A 15,577-nucleotide genomic window follows, 5' to 3' on the forward strand; every position below is an offset into this window, starting at 1 on the left:
AACATGGGGCTTAATCCCAAGACCCTGAGATCATGACCTAAGCTGAAACCAACAGCTGGACATTCAACAAACTAAGCCACCCATCCCCCCCCAATACAATACGTAGTCTTCTGTGTCTGCTTCCTTCTCTTCGTACAGTTGACCCTTGAACAACATGCTTTGAATTGCCTGGCTTCACTTATATGCAGTTTTTTTAAAAGATTTTATTTATTTATTTGGGAGAGAGAGCATGAGTGTGGGCAGGGGGCAGAAGAAGAGGGAGTAGCAGATTTCTTGCTAAGCAGGGAGCCTGATGTGGGACTCATTCCCAGGACCCCAAGATCATGACCTGAGCTGAAGGCAGACACTTAACCGACTGAGCAACCCAGGCACCCCATGTGGATTTTTTTTTTTGGATAAATACAGTACAGTGCTGTAAATGATTCTCTCTTTCTTATGCTTTTCTTAATAAGTTTTCTTTTCTCTAGCTTACTTTATTATAAAAATACAGTATATAATACATATAAAATATAAATACGTATTATTTATGTTATCAATAAGGCTTCCATTAAACAGTAGGCTATTAGTAGCTAAGTTTTTGTAGAGTCGAAGTTATGCTCAAATTCCTGGCTGCACAGAGGGTCAGCGACCCTAAAACCCAGGTTGTTCAAGGGTTAAGTGCATATGTTTTTGAGGTTCATTTTATGTTGTTCTACATACCAGATGTTTGTTCACTTTTAATGTTGAGTAATATTCCACTGTACATATAAACCAAACTTCATCTAGTCACCAGCTAATAAATTCTGGGTTGTTTCCAGTTTTTGGCTACTATGAATACTGTTCCTATGAACACTGGAGTATGGGTCTTTGGACATACATTTTCATTTACCTTGGGTAAATATCTAGGAATGGGACTGCTGGGTTGTATGGTAAGTTTGTATTTAACTTTATAAGATACTGCCAAACTGTGTTCCAAAGTGGCTAGATTATTATTTTTTTTTTTTAAAGATTTTATTTATTTGTTTGACAGACAGAGATCACAAGTAGGCAGAGAGGCAGGTAGAGAGAGAGGAGGAAACAGGCTCCCCACTGAGCAGAGAGCCTGATGCGGGGCTCGATCCCAGGACCCTGGGATCATGACCTGAGCCAAAGGCAGAGGCTTTAACCACTGAGCCACCCAGGCGCCCCCAAAGTGGCTAGATTATTTTACATTCCCACCATGTATGACTTCATCTTGCTCCACAAACATCAAACTTGGTATTGTTGGTCTTTTTTTTTTTTAAAGCCATTTTTTAAAAAAGATTTTATTTATTTATTTGTCAAAGAGAGAGAGACAGAAAGAGAAAGATCACAGGTAGGCAGAGAGGTAGGCAGAGGCAGAGGGAGAAGCAGGCTCCCTGCCGAGCAAGGAGCCCGATATGGGACTCCATCCCAGGACACTGGGATCATGACCTGAGCCGAAGGCAGCCGCTTAACCAACTGAGCCACCCAGGCGTCCCGGTATTGATGGTCTTTTAATTTTAGTCATTCTAGTGGATGTGTACTATTTGCTGTAGTTTTAATTTGCATTGCCCTGAGGATTAATACTACTGAGTATATTTTTATGTGCTTACTGGAAATTCAGATATCATCTTTGGTGATGTGTCTATTCAAATATTTTGTCCATTTTTAAAAAAGTCAGGCTGGGGCACCTGGGTGGCCCATATATATTATATAATATATATATATATATATATATTCAGGATATAAGTCCTTTGCAGATTTATTTATTGCAACCATCTTCTCAATTTGTGGCTTGCCTCTTTGTTAATAGTGTTTTGAACAGTACACATTTTTAATTTTGATAAAGTAAAATACACCAGTTGCTTCTGTGATCAGTGGTTTTTGCAACCTAAACAATTTTTGCTCATCCCAAGGTCATAAGCAGTTTCCACGTTTTCTTCTAGAAATTTTAAGTTTTACATTTAGATCCATAATGATACATTGTGAGTTAATTTTTGTGTACAGCAGAAGTAAAGGTCAAGGTTCATTTTTTCCATATGGATATTCTGGTGTTCAAGCACTATTTTGTTGAAAACACTTATCATTTCCCTATTGAATTATCTATATACATTTGTCAAAAATCATTTGACCATTATGTGTGGGTCCTTCACTTTCAGTGATCTATATTTCTATCTTTATGCCAATATCACACTATCTTGATTAGTATAGCTTTATAGCAAGTCTTCAAGTAACATAGTAGAGTCCACCAAATTTTTTTTTTTTTAAAGGGTCAAAATTGCTTTGGCTACTGTAGGTCCTTTGGTTTCCACGTAAATATAGATTCACGCTGACAATTTTTACTAAAGGCCATAACAAGATTTTGATTAGAATTTTTTTTAATCTACAGATCCCTTTGGGTAGAACTATTATCTTAAAAATATTGAGTGTTATTTCAATAGACGGGCATGAATGATCACTTCATTTATCTAGGTTTTTAATTGTTCTCAGTCATGTTTTTCATTGTTTTCTAACCCCAAGTCTTACACACATTTTGTTAATTTATCCTTAAGTGTTTTGTGGGGTTTTTTTTCTCATGCTATTGTAAATGACATTTAAAAATTTTCATTGTTCACTGCCAGTACTAAAATTAATTGGTTTTTATACACTGAACTTTTATCCTGCAGCCTTTACTAATTTTACTTATTGGCTCCAACAGCTTTTTAAACATATGATCTTTTAAACATATGATCTTTCTATATGATCATGTTGTGAACTTTCCCTGTTGTCCGGATTTTCCCCTGATTAAATTTTAAGGGAAATGGACAATTTCAATTTCATAACTTTCCCCAAAAAATATTTGTTCAGGAAGATTTTGATTTTTGACAATTTCATTATGATATAATGTATTGACTATTCCCTTTTAAGCTCCTTTTAGAATCACTTAGAACCAAAAGAATCTTGAAAGAATAGTTAAGGAAACTTGTAATCCATACTTCTGAACTTTGAACATGTATCTGAAATCATGATATGTTTAGGATCCCAAATTAGTTCTTCTAATAAAAGCAATAGAAAATATAGAGAAATATTTAACTCCTTATGGAAAAACTTTCATGTTCTTTCTCAGAGTCACTGAAGGAAAAAATATACACAATATTCAAAAGTAAAATTATAGACAATTTTGGTTTAAGTCAATGATTTCCTTCTCAACAAAGTCTGAGGGCAATTATTGCTAATTGACCCCTTTTTTGTTTCGACTTTTTAAAAAAAAGATTTTATTTATTTATCTGATAGAATGGAGGGAACGAGCACAAGCAGGGGAAGTGGCAGGCAGAGGAAGAGGGAGAAGCAGGCTCCCAGTGGAGCAGGAAGCCCAACTCAGGTCATGATCCCAGGAAACTGGGATCACAGCCTGAGCTGAAGGCAGATACTTAACCAACTGAGCCACCCAGGTGTCCCAACACTGTTTTTAATAAGCACTGTAATTCTTTGTAAATAGACGTTCAAAAACATTCTCTTTAAGCTACACTTCTCTAAATTATCCTATGAATTTATAACCAAAGACAATTTGTCAAAAATATTTGTTAAGGAGCTAAGAACTTTAAGTAGCTCTATAAAGACTTGTTGACCACTACTTATGCCCTACAATGTAGCAAGTATAGCACATACAAATGTACACAAGGTTCCAGGTTCCAGGTTCCAGCCTTCATTCTACGAGGTCCTACCCCTGACTCCTGTGGTCTACTTGGCAAACTAGTTGGCAAAGACCTCCTGAGATGAAACCTCAAGGAAGGACAGGAATTAACCAGATAAGTACGTGTGAAAAGGAAGATTGTGGCAAAAGGAACAGAATGTTCCTGTGTTCCTCAAGGTCAAGAATATTGGGAACTTTTTGTCATTCATTCATAAGATGAATAGTTACTATTAAGGAGGAGATAAGAAGTAGCTTAAAATTCCTTCAACTCTAAAGAGAACTAAGATAAATTTGTAACAAAAACTAAGTTGGTAGGAGGGAAACAAAGGGATAAAGAGACTGAAACATCAAAGTTCCATAACTCACATATAAGAGCCAGAGAGACAGAGCAATTACAGATGAAGACTGTGTTCCTGGTTTGAGCAATGAGCAGATAATGGTACCATTTACCATTTTAAGAAAATTAGGAAACAGGTGGTGAAGAAAAAGAAATAGAAAAAGGAATACTTTACTTTGCAATGTCATCTTTTCACCTGAATATACATAAAAAGACTACTTGAAGAAGTACCTCAACTTTAGCACTATTGACTAGACGGGATACTTAGTTGTGGAGGACTGTCCTGCCCATTTCGGATATTTAGCAGCATCCACGGCCTTTAAATATCAGATGCCAACAGCACCCCCTTACTAGTGGCAACCAAAAATGTATCCGGACATTGCCAAATATTCCCTGGACTGCAAAATCATCTCTGATGACAGACCATTGATCTACAGCACTCAAAGGGCATAACACTAAAAACTCAGTGCATAGGGGCACCTGGGTGGCTCAGTGGGTTAAAGCCTCTGCCTTCGGCTCGGGTCAAGTTCCCAGGGTCCTGGGATCGAGCCCCGCATTGGGCTCCCTGCTCTGCAGGGAGCCTACTTCCTCCTTTCTCTCTCTCTCTTCCTGCCTCTCTGCCTACTTGTGATCTCTGTCTGTCAAATAAATAAATGGAATCTTAAAAAAAAAACACAAATCTACTCAGTGCATATATGTGTATATATTCAGTTGACGCTTGAACAATGCAGGGTTAGAGGTGATGACCACACCTGCAGCCAAAAATATGCATGTAACTTTTGACTCCTCTAAAAGCTTAACTACTAATAACCTACTGTTGACTGGAAACCTTGCCTGTAACAGTCAGTTAATATATGTATTTTGTATGTTATACATATTACATATTATACTCTTACACTGAAATAAGCTACAGAGAAAATCTTAAAAAAATCATAAGGAACACAAAGTACATATACAGTACCGCACCACATTTATCAGAAAAAATTCACAAGTAATGGACCTGTTCAGTTCAAATCCACGTTTTTCAAGGGTCGACTGTACTTTTTTTCCCAAAACTTCTTTCCTAGCTCATAGGCTCCTAAAAGGCAAGAACTATGCCTTACATACCTTTGGGCTCCCTCATGGCACTATTATACCTCTGGGCCATAAAGCAGAACAAGGAGAACACATTAATGTATTTAAAATATAGTTCTCATAGGCGTGCTTCGCTATTAAGTTTCATGTATACTCCAGTATATGTGAAAGGATTAAAAAAGGAATTTTTTAAAAACTTGTTTATTTATAAAGGGAGGGAAGAACAGAAGGAAAGGGAGAGAGAGAGAGAGAGAGAGAGAGAGACTCTTTTTTTTTTTTTTTTAAATTTATTTGACAGAGAGAAATCACAACTAGGCAGAGAGGCAGGCAGAGAGAGAGGAGGAAGCAGGCTCCCCGCGGAGCAGAGAGCCTGATGCGGGGCTCGATCCCAGGACCCTGGGATCAGACCTGAGCCGAAGGCAGAGGCCTTAACCCACTGAGCCACCCAGGCACCCCTGGAGAGAGAGACTCTTAAGCAGGCCTCATGTGCCGTGCAGAGCCTGACGTGGGACTCCATCTCACAACCCTAAAATCATGACTTGAGCTGAAATCAAGTCAGATGCTTAACCAACTGAGCCACTTAGGCGCCCTCAAAAAACCTTATTTAAATTAGAATTGTAATACACCCTTTCTTCAAATTCAATAACCTAGAATTTACTAAAATCCCACAAGGAATTTGCTAATTTTTAAATGAAAAAACTGGCAATGTCTTAAAACAAGAAGCAATATAGAAGAATGTCACATATCTCACCTGTGGCAGCTGGGCTTATCAATCCCGCAGAACCACTGTTCGCAATCTGTGAAGGAGCCTGGCTTAGCCCAGTGGAAGGGGTTCCTAACCGAGGAAACTGCTGAGAACTCATTTCCACCTGCAGTGCATACAGTCATATGGTTATTACTAAATTTTCACATTAGAATCAATAATGAGACATTAAAGCATCTCCAATACCTATACTTTTCCTTAAAATAGCAAATGCAGCTTCATTCACCTAGAACAATTAACTGTGATCAACATACGGCGCACAAATGGTCTAAATTCTTTAAGTTTTTAAAGGATATGGATTAAAATAATAATAAAATCGTTTGTGTGATGTTGGCGTATACTATGACACTCCATAAATACTTAAAGATTACCACTCGAAAAAAATCAACACTGAATCCCGTACAACAGCCATATGATAGGTATTAACAAAACACACAGGTATCTGTATTAAGTTTTATGGAAAATGACATGTGCCTTTGAAAGACTGAAGCTCACACCAAGGTGAACACAACTGTCATCAGTATGTCATAAGAGGAACCCGAGGAGAGATGCCCCGTTCTAAAAAATCAGAAAGCTTTCCTCAAGACCTAACCCAAAACGAACTCTGAAATGGTTTTCTGCACAGGCCTCCATTTACCGATTTCCTCCCCCTTCTCTCACAGACCCCCTACTGAGGCAGAGGGACCAGAGACCTTCGCCACTTTCTCTAAAATCGACCCCCACTTTTCCCTCAGGGGCCAAGCTATACCGGTATTCCCAGTTCACACGCAACCCCACCCCCACCCCGAAGCCCATCGCTGAGATCGCGGAACACAGGTTTCCAGAGACACTTCGGCTGAGACTTTGTCTTGGCGGGTGGGAAGGAGGACGGCGTTCTGGGGAGCCCCAGGACAAGCGGTGTGCCTCTTTACCTGCAGCCGCCGCCCGCCGCTCGCACCTCCCGCTTCCATCTCGCCGGGCTGGGGGTGCCGCGGAGGGCCCATCTCGATGGCAGCGCTGGGCTCCTGGGTCGTGGAGAAGGCTCCGACCGGAGCGCGCCTCGGGCCCGCCGCTGTCCAGCCCCGCCGGCCCCGCTCACCCCCGCCACCCGGCCCCGGCTCTGCTCCAATCTTCTCCCCCCGAACCTGCCCCTACCTCCTCCGCCCGCCCATTGGCCCCACGCCGGGCGCGTCACTCGAGGGCCCGGACCAATCCGCGGAGGCCTGCGCGCTCTGATCCCGCCCCACCCTCCCGCCGACTCCCAGCCAATCAGGCACGAGCCTCATCGGGGCAGCCCAAACCCCTCGAGGCTGAGCCAATGGCAGAGGAAGACAAGCGCTCCCGGCGAGGGGGGCGGGGAGGCAGGAGGCCCCGCCTCAGTCGGGGTCTGAAAGCGGCGGGCGCAGGGCCCGGATGTGGAGAGTCACTTTAAACTGCTCCAAGAGCCAAACTCCCCGGGCCGCCCGCCCACCGGCGCTCCCCCGGCCGCTCCACTTCCCCGCCAGGGCCCACGCCCGCCACGCCCCCAAGCCTGAAACAGCCCACCCCTCCTGGAACCTCTCCCTTCCTTGCCGCAGGACACCCAGTCCCTGCCGCCGGCCCAACCGCCGTGCCCAGCTCGTTAAAGAGCCTAGGTCTGAGCCACAGGAGACGAGGCACCGCTGCCCTTCCCCAGGGACGCACGGAGGGACGGACGCTGCAGCCCGGCTCGGCCGCCCCGCCCCCTCGTCTCCTCCCCTCTCCTCCCCTTCCCTCCCCGGCGCCCGTCCCGCCATTACCTGGGTGCTGCGCCGAGGGGCCACAGCGCCGCCTCAAGCTCGCTCCCGTGCGCTCTCTGCCTGGGGGACCGACGTCCTCGGGCTCCGGACCCGCCGCCGCCGCCGGGGCGCTAGCACTCTGCCCCCCACCCCTCAGCCCAGCGCCGCTGCTTCCGCCGCCGTAACGAGCTTCTTACCTATTGGCTGATGTAGGCCCCGCCCTCCTCTGGGGAAGCCAGTCACCGCTCAGTATGAGCGGGAAAGCGGACGGGCCTCCCCCTTGGGGCCGCGGAGTCCTCTGGGAAATGTAGTCTCCGGTGTCAGGAGGGCGGGCCTGGGGCGGGACCTCCAGGCGACCCGGCCGGTGTAACACACCCCTTTGCTGCCTAGAGTGGATTCTGGCTTTATTCTTTGCCTAGTAAAGAGGTAGTGGATCCCACCCTTTTGCCTCAGCTGATGGCACTAGGTTTCATTTTACCAAGGGAGGTGCGTAAAGGGAAAAGGGTAATGGAGGCCGACTATAGTGGGACAGGGAGGCCGCAGGAAGGGCCGAGGGTTTTCTTGACTGTGCTCACTTCCCCGCGCCGCGTTGTGGGACTTGATGTCACCACCGAAGGCGACGGCCGGCAAAGCCTAAGCATCTTTGGAGAATCGAGTGCGCTGAACGGGAGCAACTCTGTCGGGTTTGCGCCGAGCGCGCCTCCTCGAGAGCGCAGCGGGCTGGGCCGCTTCAGAGCCGTGCGCCCTCTGGTTAAATAAGCAGGCTGGCTCAGAGAGGGGCTCCTGGCACAGGACTCGGGCACTGTGCACTTGCTCAGTTTTCCCAGATTACAAAGAAGAGGACGGGATGGTGCTGCTTTGTTGTTGTTTTGTTTGGGATGGAGGACTAGAGTTTGTACACCCGTGGAAATCCTAGCCAAAACTGGTGAAGCAAAATTTGGATCTGTTAGTAGAGATTACGTCCCCCCTCTCCTTTCCCAGATCGTAATTTAGGCCTGGAGTTTTGTAACTAGTTAGAAATAAGGCGATGGTGGTGATTCAAATCCCTCCTTCCTATCCTGCACGACCGTGTAAGATAACTGCTTGCTAGGAAGCAACAAGGCTGAGTCTCAAGTCCCCCTCTCCTTCCCCAAGCCACTTTCCTTTTTCACTTTCTTCCCTTCTCAAATTTCTTCTAAAAGTAATTGATGTGATACACTGTAGCCTCCTCCTTAGGCAGTCTATAACCCTTGCTGGATTGGGCTCCTGCCACCCTTCTCACACTGTTCCCAAAAGTTGCCAGTGACTTACTTCACCCAGTGATCTTTGCTTAGCCCTCCTCATGTCTAGATTACTAAGAGTAATTCCTCTTTAAAACGTTCTTCCCTTCTCTATGAACTTGCTCTCTCTTGGTTCTACTCCTATATGTATCAAGCTCCATCACACCTTTTATTTCTCTCTCATGAAGACAGCATTCTCTGACACTCCTACCAATTTATAATGCTATACTATCTTCCTAACTGGTTTAATGCACTCTCACAGTTTCAAATATCATTCTTGATAATGACTCAAGAATCTTGTCTACATAATGAGTTCCCTCTGAGTTGTACACCTGCAGTTCCACAAATATGTCTTACAATACCCTGAAAGGTAACAGATAGAACACCTTTTCTGATTTGCCTAATCTATGAACTCCTTCTGATTTCCGGGGTTGATGAATAACATCACCATCCTCTCCAGAGGCCTTTGGTTTTATTGTTATTTTTCACTTTTCCATCTCCCAATGTCACTATATGTACCTCTGTACTCCCTTTCCAATGGCTTCCATTGCCTTGGCTCAAGCTTTCACTATTTCTTGCCTGGATTATAGTAGTGCTGTAATCATGTGCCCCCACCTGAATCTCTTCCTATTCCCAGTCTGTCCTCCACAGAGTTCTTTTTCTAAAACATTAATCTGAGTCCATTCTTCCCGTCCATGATGTCCCAATAACTTCAGAATAAATCTTTAAATCCAGTATTTGAGGTCTTAATAATTTGATCCCTCCTACTCAAACATTGGGTACTGTCTCAACAGTGCTTTCCACCAATCTTCCACACAGTTTGACTTCCAGGGTTTTGCTCAAGGCTCACGTGCCTTCTATAAGGTCCCAATCTTGAGCGATCATCTGGTAGAGTTCTGCCAGTTCTACAATACCTACCTGGAAAGAAAATTATTTATCTTCTCCTACAAGCCTTCCTTGAATTCCTCTCCTCCCCTCTCCCCCCACTGGATACTTCCTGGAACATCTTCAGTACTTCTAATATAGCACTAGTGTGTCTACTCTGTATTACTCCTGGGGTAGGCAGAGAGAGAAATTACTAATCTTTATATTTCCAGTCAACAGGAAGGATTCAATAAATGTTTGCTGAATATAGTCACAAACACATCAGTCTTACACAACACCCAGCACTCACCACAGCACACACCCTCCCCAGTGTCCATCACCAGCCACCCCATCCCCGTTCCTGTTCCCCACCAGAAACCCTCAGATTGTTTCTTATGCTTAAAAGTCTCTTATGGTTTGTCTCCCTCTCTGGTTTCGTCTTGTTTCATTTTTTTCCTCTCTCTCCCTATGATCCTCTGTCTTGTTTCTTAAATTCTGCATATCAGTGAGACCATATAATTGTCTTTCTCTGAATGACTTATTTTGCTTAGCATAATACCCTCTAGTTCCATCCATGTTATTGCAAATGGCAAGATTTCCTTTTGTGATGGCTGCGTAATATTCCATTGTGTATGTATCTGTGTGTATATATACATACCGTACCTTCTTTATCCATCTGTTGATGGACATCTGGGCTCCTTCCATAGTTTGGCTATTGTAGACATTGCTGCTATAAACATTCCGGTGCACGTGCCCCTTTGGATCACTACGTTTGTATCTTTGGGGAAAATACCCAGTAGTGCAATTGCTGAGTCATAGGGTAGCTGTATTCCTAACTTGTTGAGGACCCTCCATACTGTTTTCCAGAATGGCTCTACCAGCTTGCATTCTCATCCATTGTTTTTATAACCTTCATCTGTTTATTACTCAGGCCACTCTCGGCATTTATTTCCTCCCGGCACCACATTCTGTGTCACTGTCCCTACCCCAAATACACCTACGTTAGGCGTGGTGCACAGACCCTAGGATGACTCCTCTACACCCTAGGATGACACCTCCTTCTCCTGGTGTTTATCCCCTTGTTTAAATCCTTTCCCTTGAATGTGAGCAGGACTTGTGATTTGTTCTAAGTAATAGAAAATGGCAAATGTGATGAGATGTCATTTCCTTGACCATGTTATGTTCTTTGAGGCTGTCTTGCTGTCAGACTTGCTCTAGAGGCTCGTACATGGCCCAGTGAAGCAGCCATGTGACATGGCAAGGAACTGTAGGTGGCCTGTAGGAACTGCAAACAACGTCGCAGATTCAAGTGTGGGTTCCATAAAATACCTGCAAGAGTTTGGATTCCTTGGTCCTACACACCAAGAAAATAAATTATGCCAACAACTGGGTAAACTTGGATGTTGATTATTCCTTAGTCAAGTTTCCAGATGAGAACCTAGTCCAGTTGATATCTTAATTGTCACCTTATTAGACTCCAAGCAGAAGAATAGCTAAGATACACCTGGACTCCTGACCCACAGAAACTATGAGATAATGAATGTGTGTTGTTTCAAGCTGCTAAGTTTGTGGTGCTTTGTTATGCAGCAATAGCCAACTAACGTACCCAGAATAGGGTGGCATTTCACCCTAGAGCATTTATTCTACAGGCTGTCTTGAAGAAATGTTCTGTCTAAACTAGGAATGTAATTACCCAACCTTCTCAATTCTCTCCAGAATCTGAAGTAGAATTTGAAATGTAGAGAAGAAAAGAAGGAGCAGAAGCTGAAAAGCCTGAGCTTCATGAAAGCCATGAGAAAAGCAAGACAGAAATAAGCTGAAGCCATAAACAGAAAAGAGCAGTATGGTATTCCTGAGGACACCTGGTTGTCAGGGGAAACCCATAGAAGCAGAAACATGTAGGGGCCAATTCACCAGACAGTTGGTGGGAGATGGGCAAATACCTCTTAGAAAGCCAGAGCAAACAGCTATGCCTCTAGAACTGCCCAGGAGCCTGGTGGGTATTCATCTGTAGCCCCACTCCTCATGATCCAGAGTGAACCCATCTTCTTTACAGTCATTCACAACTTGTTGATAAATGCACATTAACTTGAGTGAGTCTCACTATGGCTGCCAAAAGCTGTTAAGGTGAAGTGTGAAGTCTGAAGGTTGGCAGCGCAGAGTGGATACAGTGGTTGCACCTTCTATAATGATCCAGATTCCTAGCTCCTGTTCTGCCACTTCATGATCCAGGTGGGCAGCACCGGCTCTAGACATCTACAACTCTGTTTCCACCCCAACTGGTCTAATGTTCAGTGGACTGCAATTCAGCTGTGACACTAACCACCCAGTTAGTGCAGGGCTCACATGTTGAGGGCAGAGTCCACAACAGGCTGCCCTCACTTCCAATGCCAGCCACAAGTCTTAGGGGTCCCCCAGGCCACATGAGTTTCTGACTGACTGGTTAGAAATTCAGGGGTTCCCATGAATTTGTTTAATAATTCACTAGAATGATGCACAAAACTCAGGAAAACGCTATCGTTACAGCTACTGTTTCATTATAAATGATACACAAGGGGGAAATCTGAGAGGAAGGGCAGATCATCCGCGTCCTCTCCTCATAAAATTAGGATGCATCACCCTTCCAGCACATCAATGTGTTCACCAACCAGAAAGCTCCTCTGAACTTTGACGTGCAGAATCTTTATTGGTATTTCATTATGTAAGCATGATCAATTAAATCATTGGCTACATGATTGAACTTGTTCTCCAGTCCCTTTTCCTCCCCAGAGCTGAAAGTCCCTGCCCTCTGCCCTCATCCTTTAGATAGCTTTAAACTGTCTAAAAGCCCGCCAGGAGTCGCCTTATTAACATAACCAAATCACCTTAATCTTTCAGGAAATCCCAAGTGTTTTCGAACCTTGATGCCAGAAACCCAGCACAAAGATCACACAAATTATTTACTGTACCACAGCATTACACCTGTATTTTAGCCAGGAGTAAGGAGCAGAGTAGACCCCATTCTTTCCACTTAAAGACACTTACTGGAAGCTGCACCAGACTATTCCACTAATATCTAGTGGCTGGAAGAAAGTAGTAGATGGTGTTGCAAGGGAGTCTGGGGACAGCAGGTGTTTTCCTTGACAGTGGTGTGTCTAACTGAAAATTGAAGATACAGATTTTAGGAAAGAAGGGAAGACTAGTGTTTCAGTAGGCAATGGGTGGTGTTTGCACAGAATTCATGCAAAGGATGGAGAGAAATACCAAAGGCAGAAAGAAAGTTTTTTAATCGCAGCCTCTGTGCGAAGTTGAGATGTCAAAGAGCCACTAATACAGCTGTGAACAGTTTCCTTGGTAACAAATGCTGGGTCCTGGCCCCCAACCTTGAGATCTGAGTGGCTGCCAGGAGCAGAGCTGTGAGTGTACCCATATGAGAGGCTAGGTTACTGTCTATGGTGTCAAGAAGGACAAGAGAGACCACCCTGGCAGCCAGAGGCGAAGACAATGGCGCACATCCCATGGAACAGACGGGAAGAATGGGCCACGGGAAGAATGGGCCACTCATTCCACCAACAGACTGAGTGGCAGGCACTCCACAGAGGCTGGTTATGCAGAGCCCAATGAAATAGATCCATCAGCACCCTCAGAGAGCATTGTGTAAATACAATAAAACTTCCCTGCAGAGGGGTAGAGGCAGAGTCACAGAACTAACAAGTGGTAACAGTTATTATGACAATATCTTTCCTCCCAGGCTTGTGTGGCCATAGAAATCCCAGTGAAGAAACATTGTTCAAACACTTTTTATAGAAGAATGTGAATGAACATTGTAATGAGCAACTGGTGTTTTGGCTGATCCATAGTCTTTTCTTTTAGGAAAGACTCATCTCCACAACCCCATGTGTAGTGATGACCATCACATGGCCATGTGCCCTGACCTCTAGGATCGGTGTGGGCCCTGCTGGAAGAGAGAATTCTCTCCCACAAACTGGAAACTTGTGTTGAGGAGACATTCAGAGATTGAGAATGGAGCCCAGGCATCTCATTGGCAGCCCTTTAAGGTTCTGGTACACAGGATGCCAGAGATGTCTGGGCTCCCATCCTTTCTGGACTCTTCCTTAGGCTCTTCTTTGGGATCTCTGTGCTTTTCAGTATGTATCTGAATTAGTTTTCTATTGCTGTTATTACAAATTACCACAAACTGAAAGAACCCACATTTATCAACTTAGTGTTCCACAGGTCATCTATCCAATGTGAATTTACAATGTGGTGTGAGGCAGGCTGCTTTCTCTTCTGGAAGCTCTAGGGACAATCAATTTCCTTTCTCGTTTGGATTGCTGGCAGAATTCATTCCCCTGTGCTTCAGGACCAGGGTTTTGTTTTCTTGCTGAGAGCCCACATTTCTTGGACCTGGGCGCCTTTCTCCATCTTTAAAGCCAGCAATACAAGTTGGGTCCCTCTCATGCTTCGAATCTCCTCTCCTTCCATCGCATCTCTCTGAGCAAACCAGGAGAGGTTCTCTCCTTTAAAAGACTCCTGTGATTAAACTGGGCCCACCAGGATAATGCAAGATAATCCCCCCCATCTCAGGGTTTCTACCCTTGATTACCTCTGCAAACTCTTTTGCCATGTAAGGTTCTAGGGATTAGACAGATGGTGGGCATCTTTGGTAGGCTGTTGTTCTACGTGCCACGCTACCTGTCTGATTAATTCCTGGGAGCTAGGGATCTGATTTGGACCCTGACTCTGCTTCTAGTCAGCTATCTGATACTGGACCAGATACTTCCTGTCTTTATGCTAGCAGGTCACAGCAGGAATTCCTGTCTGGGTAACCCATGTCAGCAGAGCTGCCATACAGGCTGACACGGGGCAAATGTAACAGGTCAGTTCCCTGGAGGGATCAGGGTAGATTGAGTATGAGGGTGAAAGCAGAGTTGCTTCGGAGGAAGAGAGCCATGGGGCCAACTGGAGAAACCAGAGAGGAACAGAAGACATTGGAACAGGGGCATCTCCACAAAGAAAGGAAGAGGCTGGGCTACCATGCTGAATGTCAGCACAAAGTGAGTGGGAAGTCAGGCAGCAACAGGGCACAGCCCGGCCTATAGATAGCAGAGCTTCATACCTACTCCCTGGCCCTGAGGCCTCTGCAGACTCCATTGGCCTTTTGAGATGCTCAGTCTGGCCCCTTTTGACTCTTGGTAGCCTTGTAGCCTCGGGTCCTCTGAACAGTTGGAAGGTGATCCCATTCCTGGACATATTCCCTTCCTTCCTTTCCCCCTGCCACACAGAACCCATGGGACATATAAAAGTACAGTGGGCACTCTCCCTGGGTGCTTGCTCCGGGCCTGTTCCCTGCCCCTTCTACAAAGCTTTGTTTGGCAAATCCCCTGGAGTTCCCCACTGCCTAGCTACTTCTACTTTTTTTTTTTTTAAAGATTTTATTTATTTATTTGACAGAGAGATTACAAGTAGGCAGACAGAGAGAGAGGAGGAAGCAGGCTCCCTGCGGAGCAGAGAGCCCGATGCGGGGCTCGATCCCAGGACCCTGAGATCATGACCTGAGCCGAAGGCAGCGGCTTAATCCACTGAGCCACCCAGGCGCCCCCTAGCTACTTCTACTGACCATACCTTTGGTCAGCTAAGCCATTAGTTGGAGTACAGCCCCTTCAGAAAGAAGGCAAGTCACAAGCAGACTTGGAGACCCTGCATCCTCTCTTGGATCTGGAATAGGGAAAAGCTCATGTAGCTTGCTAGACCTGTCTGGGCCCTTTTTCCTTTTTGATCCACATATCTCAAAATCACCTGCCTTTCTCTCATGCTCAGTTGAACCATCCAGCTCAAAGACCTCTGTTCTTGAGCCTCTTTTTCCAGGAAGCTGACCTCGAGGGAAAACTCTCAGCTTTGGGAAGAGGGAGT

General features: G+C 44.9%; 1 protein-coding gene across 5 annotated transcripts in view; it reads right to left on the reverse strand.

Moving 5' to 3' along the window:
• Nucleotides 1–7,723, reverse strand: part of SAP130 (Sin3A associated protein 130) — an 85,328-nt gene extending 77,605 nt beyond the window's left edge. For 4 of the 5 annotated variants that reach the window (XM_046018309.1, XM_046018310.1, XM_046018311.1 and 1 more), the window contains exons 1-2: nt 6,738–6,942; nt 5,815–5,932 (exon numbers count right to left, since the gene is read on the reverse strand). In XM_046018309.1, the coding sequence (XP_045874265.1) occupies nt 5,815–5,932; nt 6,738–6,809 (190 nt within the window). In that variant the 5' untranslated portion in view covers nt 6,810–6,942. Of the gene's footprint in view, nt 1–5,814; nt 5,933–6,737; nt 6,943–7,583 lie in introns of those variants that run through there. The other variant, XM_046018312.1, reaches the window with a different exon arrangement.
• Nucleotides 7,724–15,577: the final 7,854 nt, after the last annotated feature.

Source organism: Meles meles, chromosome 9, assembly GCF_922984935.1.
Source record: "Meles meles chromosome 9, mMelMel3.1 paternal haplotype, whole genome shotgun sequence".
Lineage (NCBI taxonomy): Eukaryota > Metazoa > Chordata > Mammalia > Carnivora > Mustelidae > Meles > Meles meles.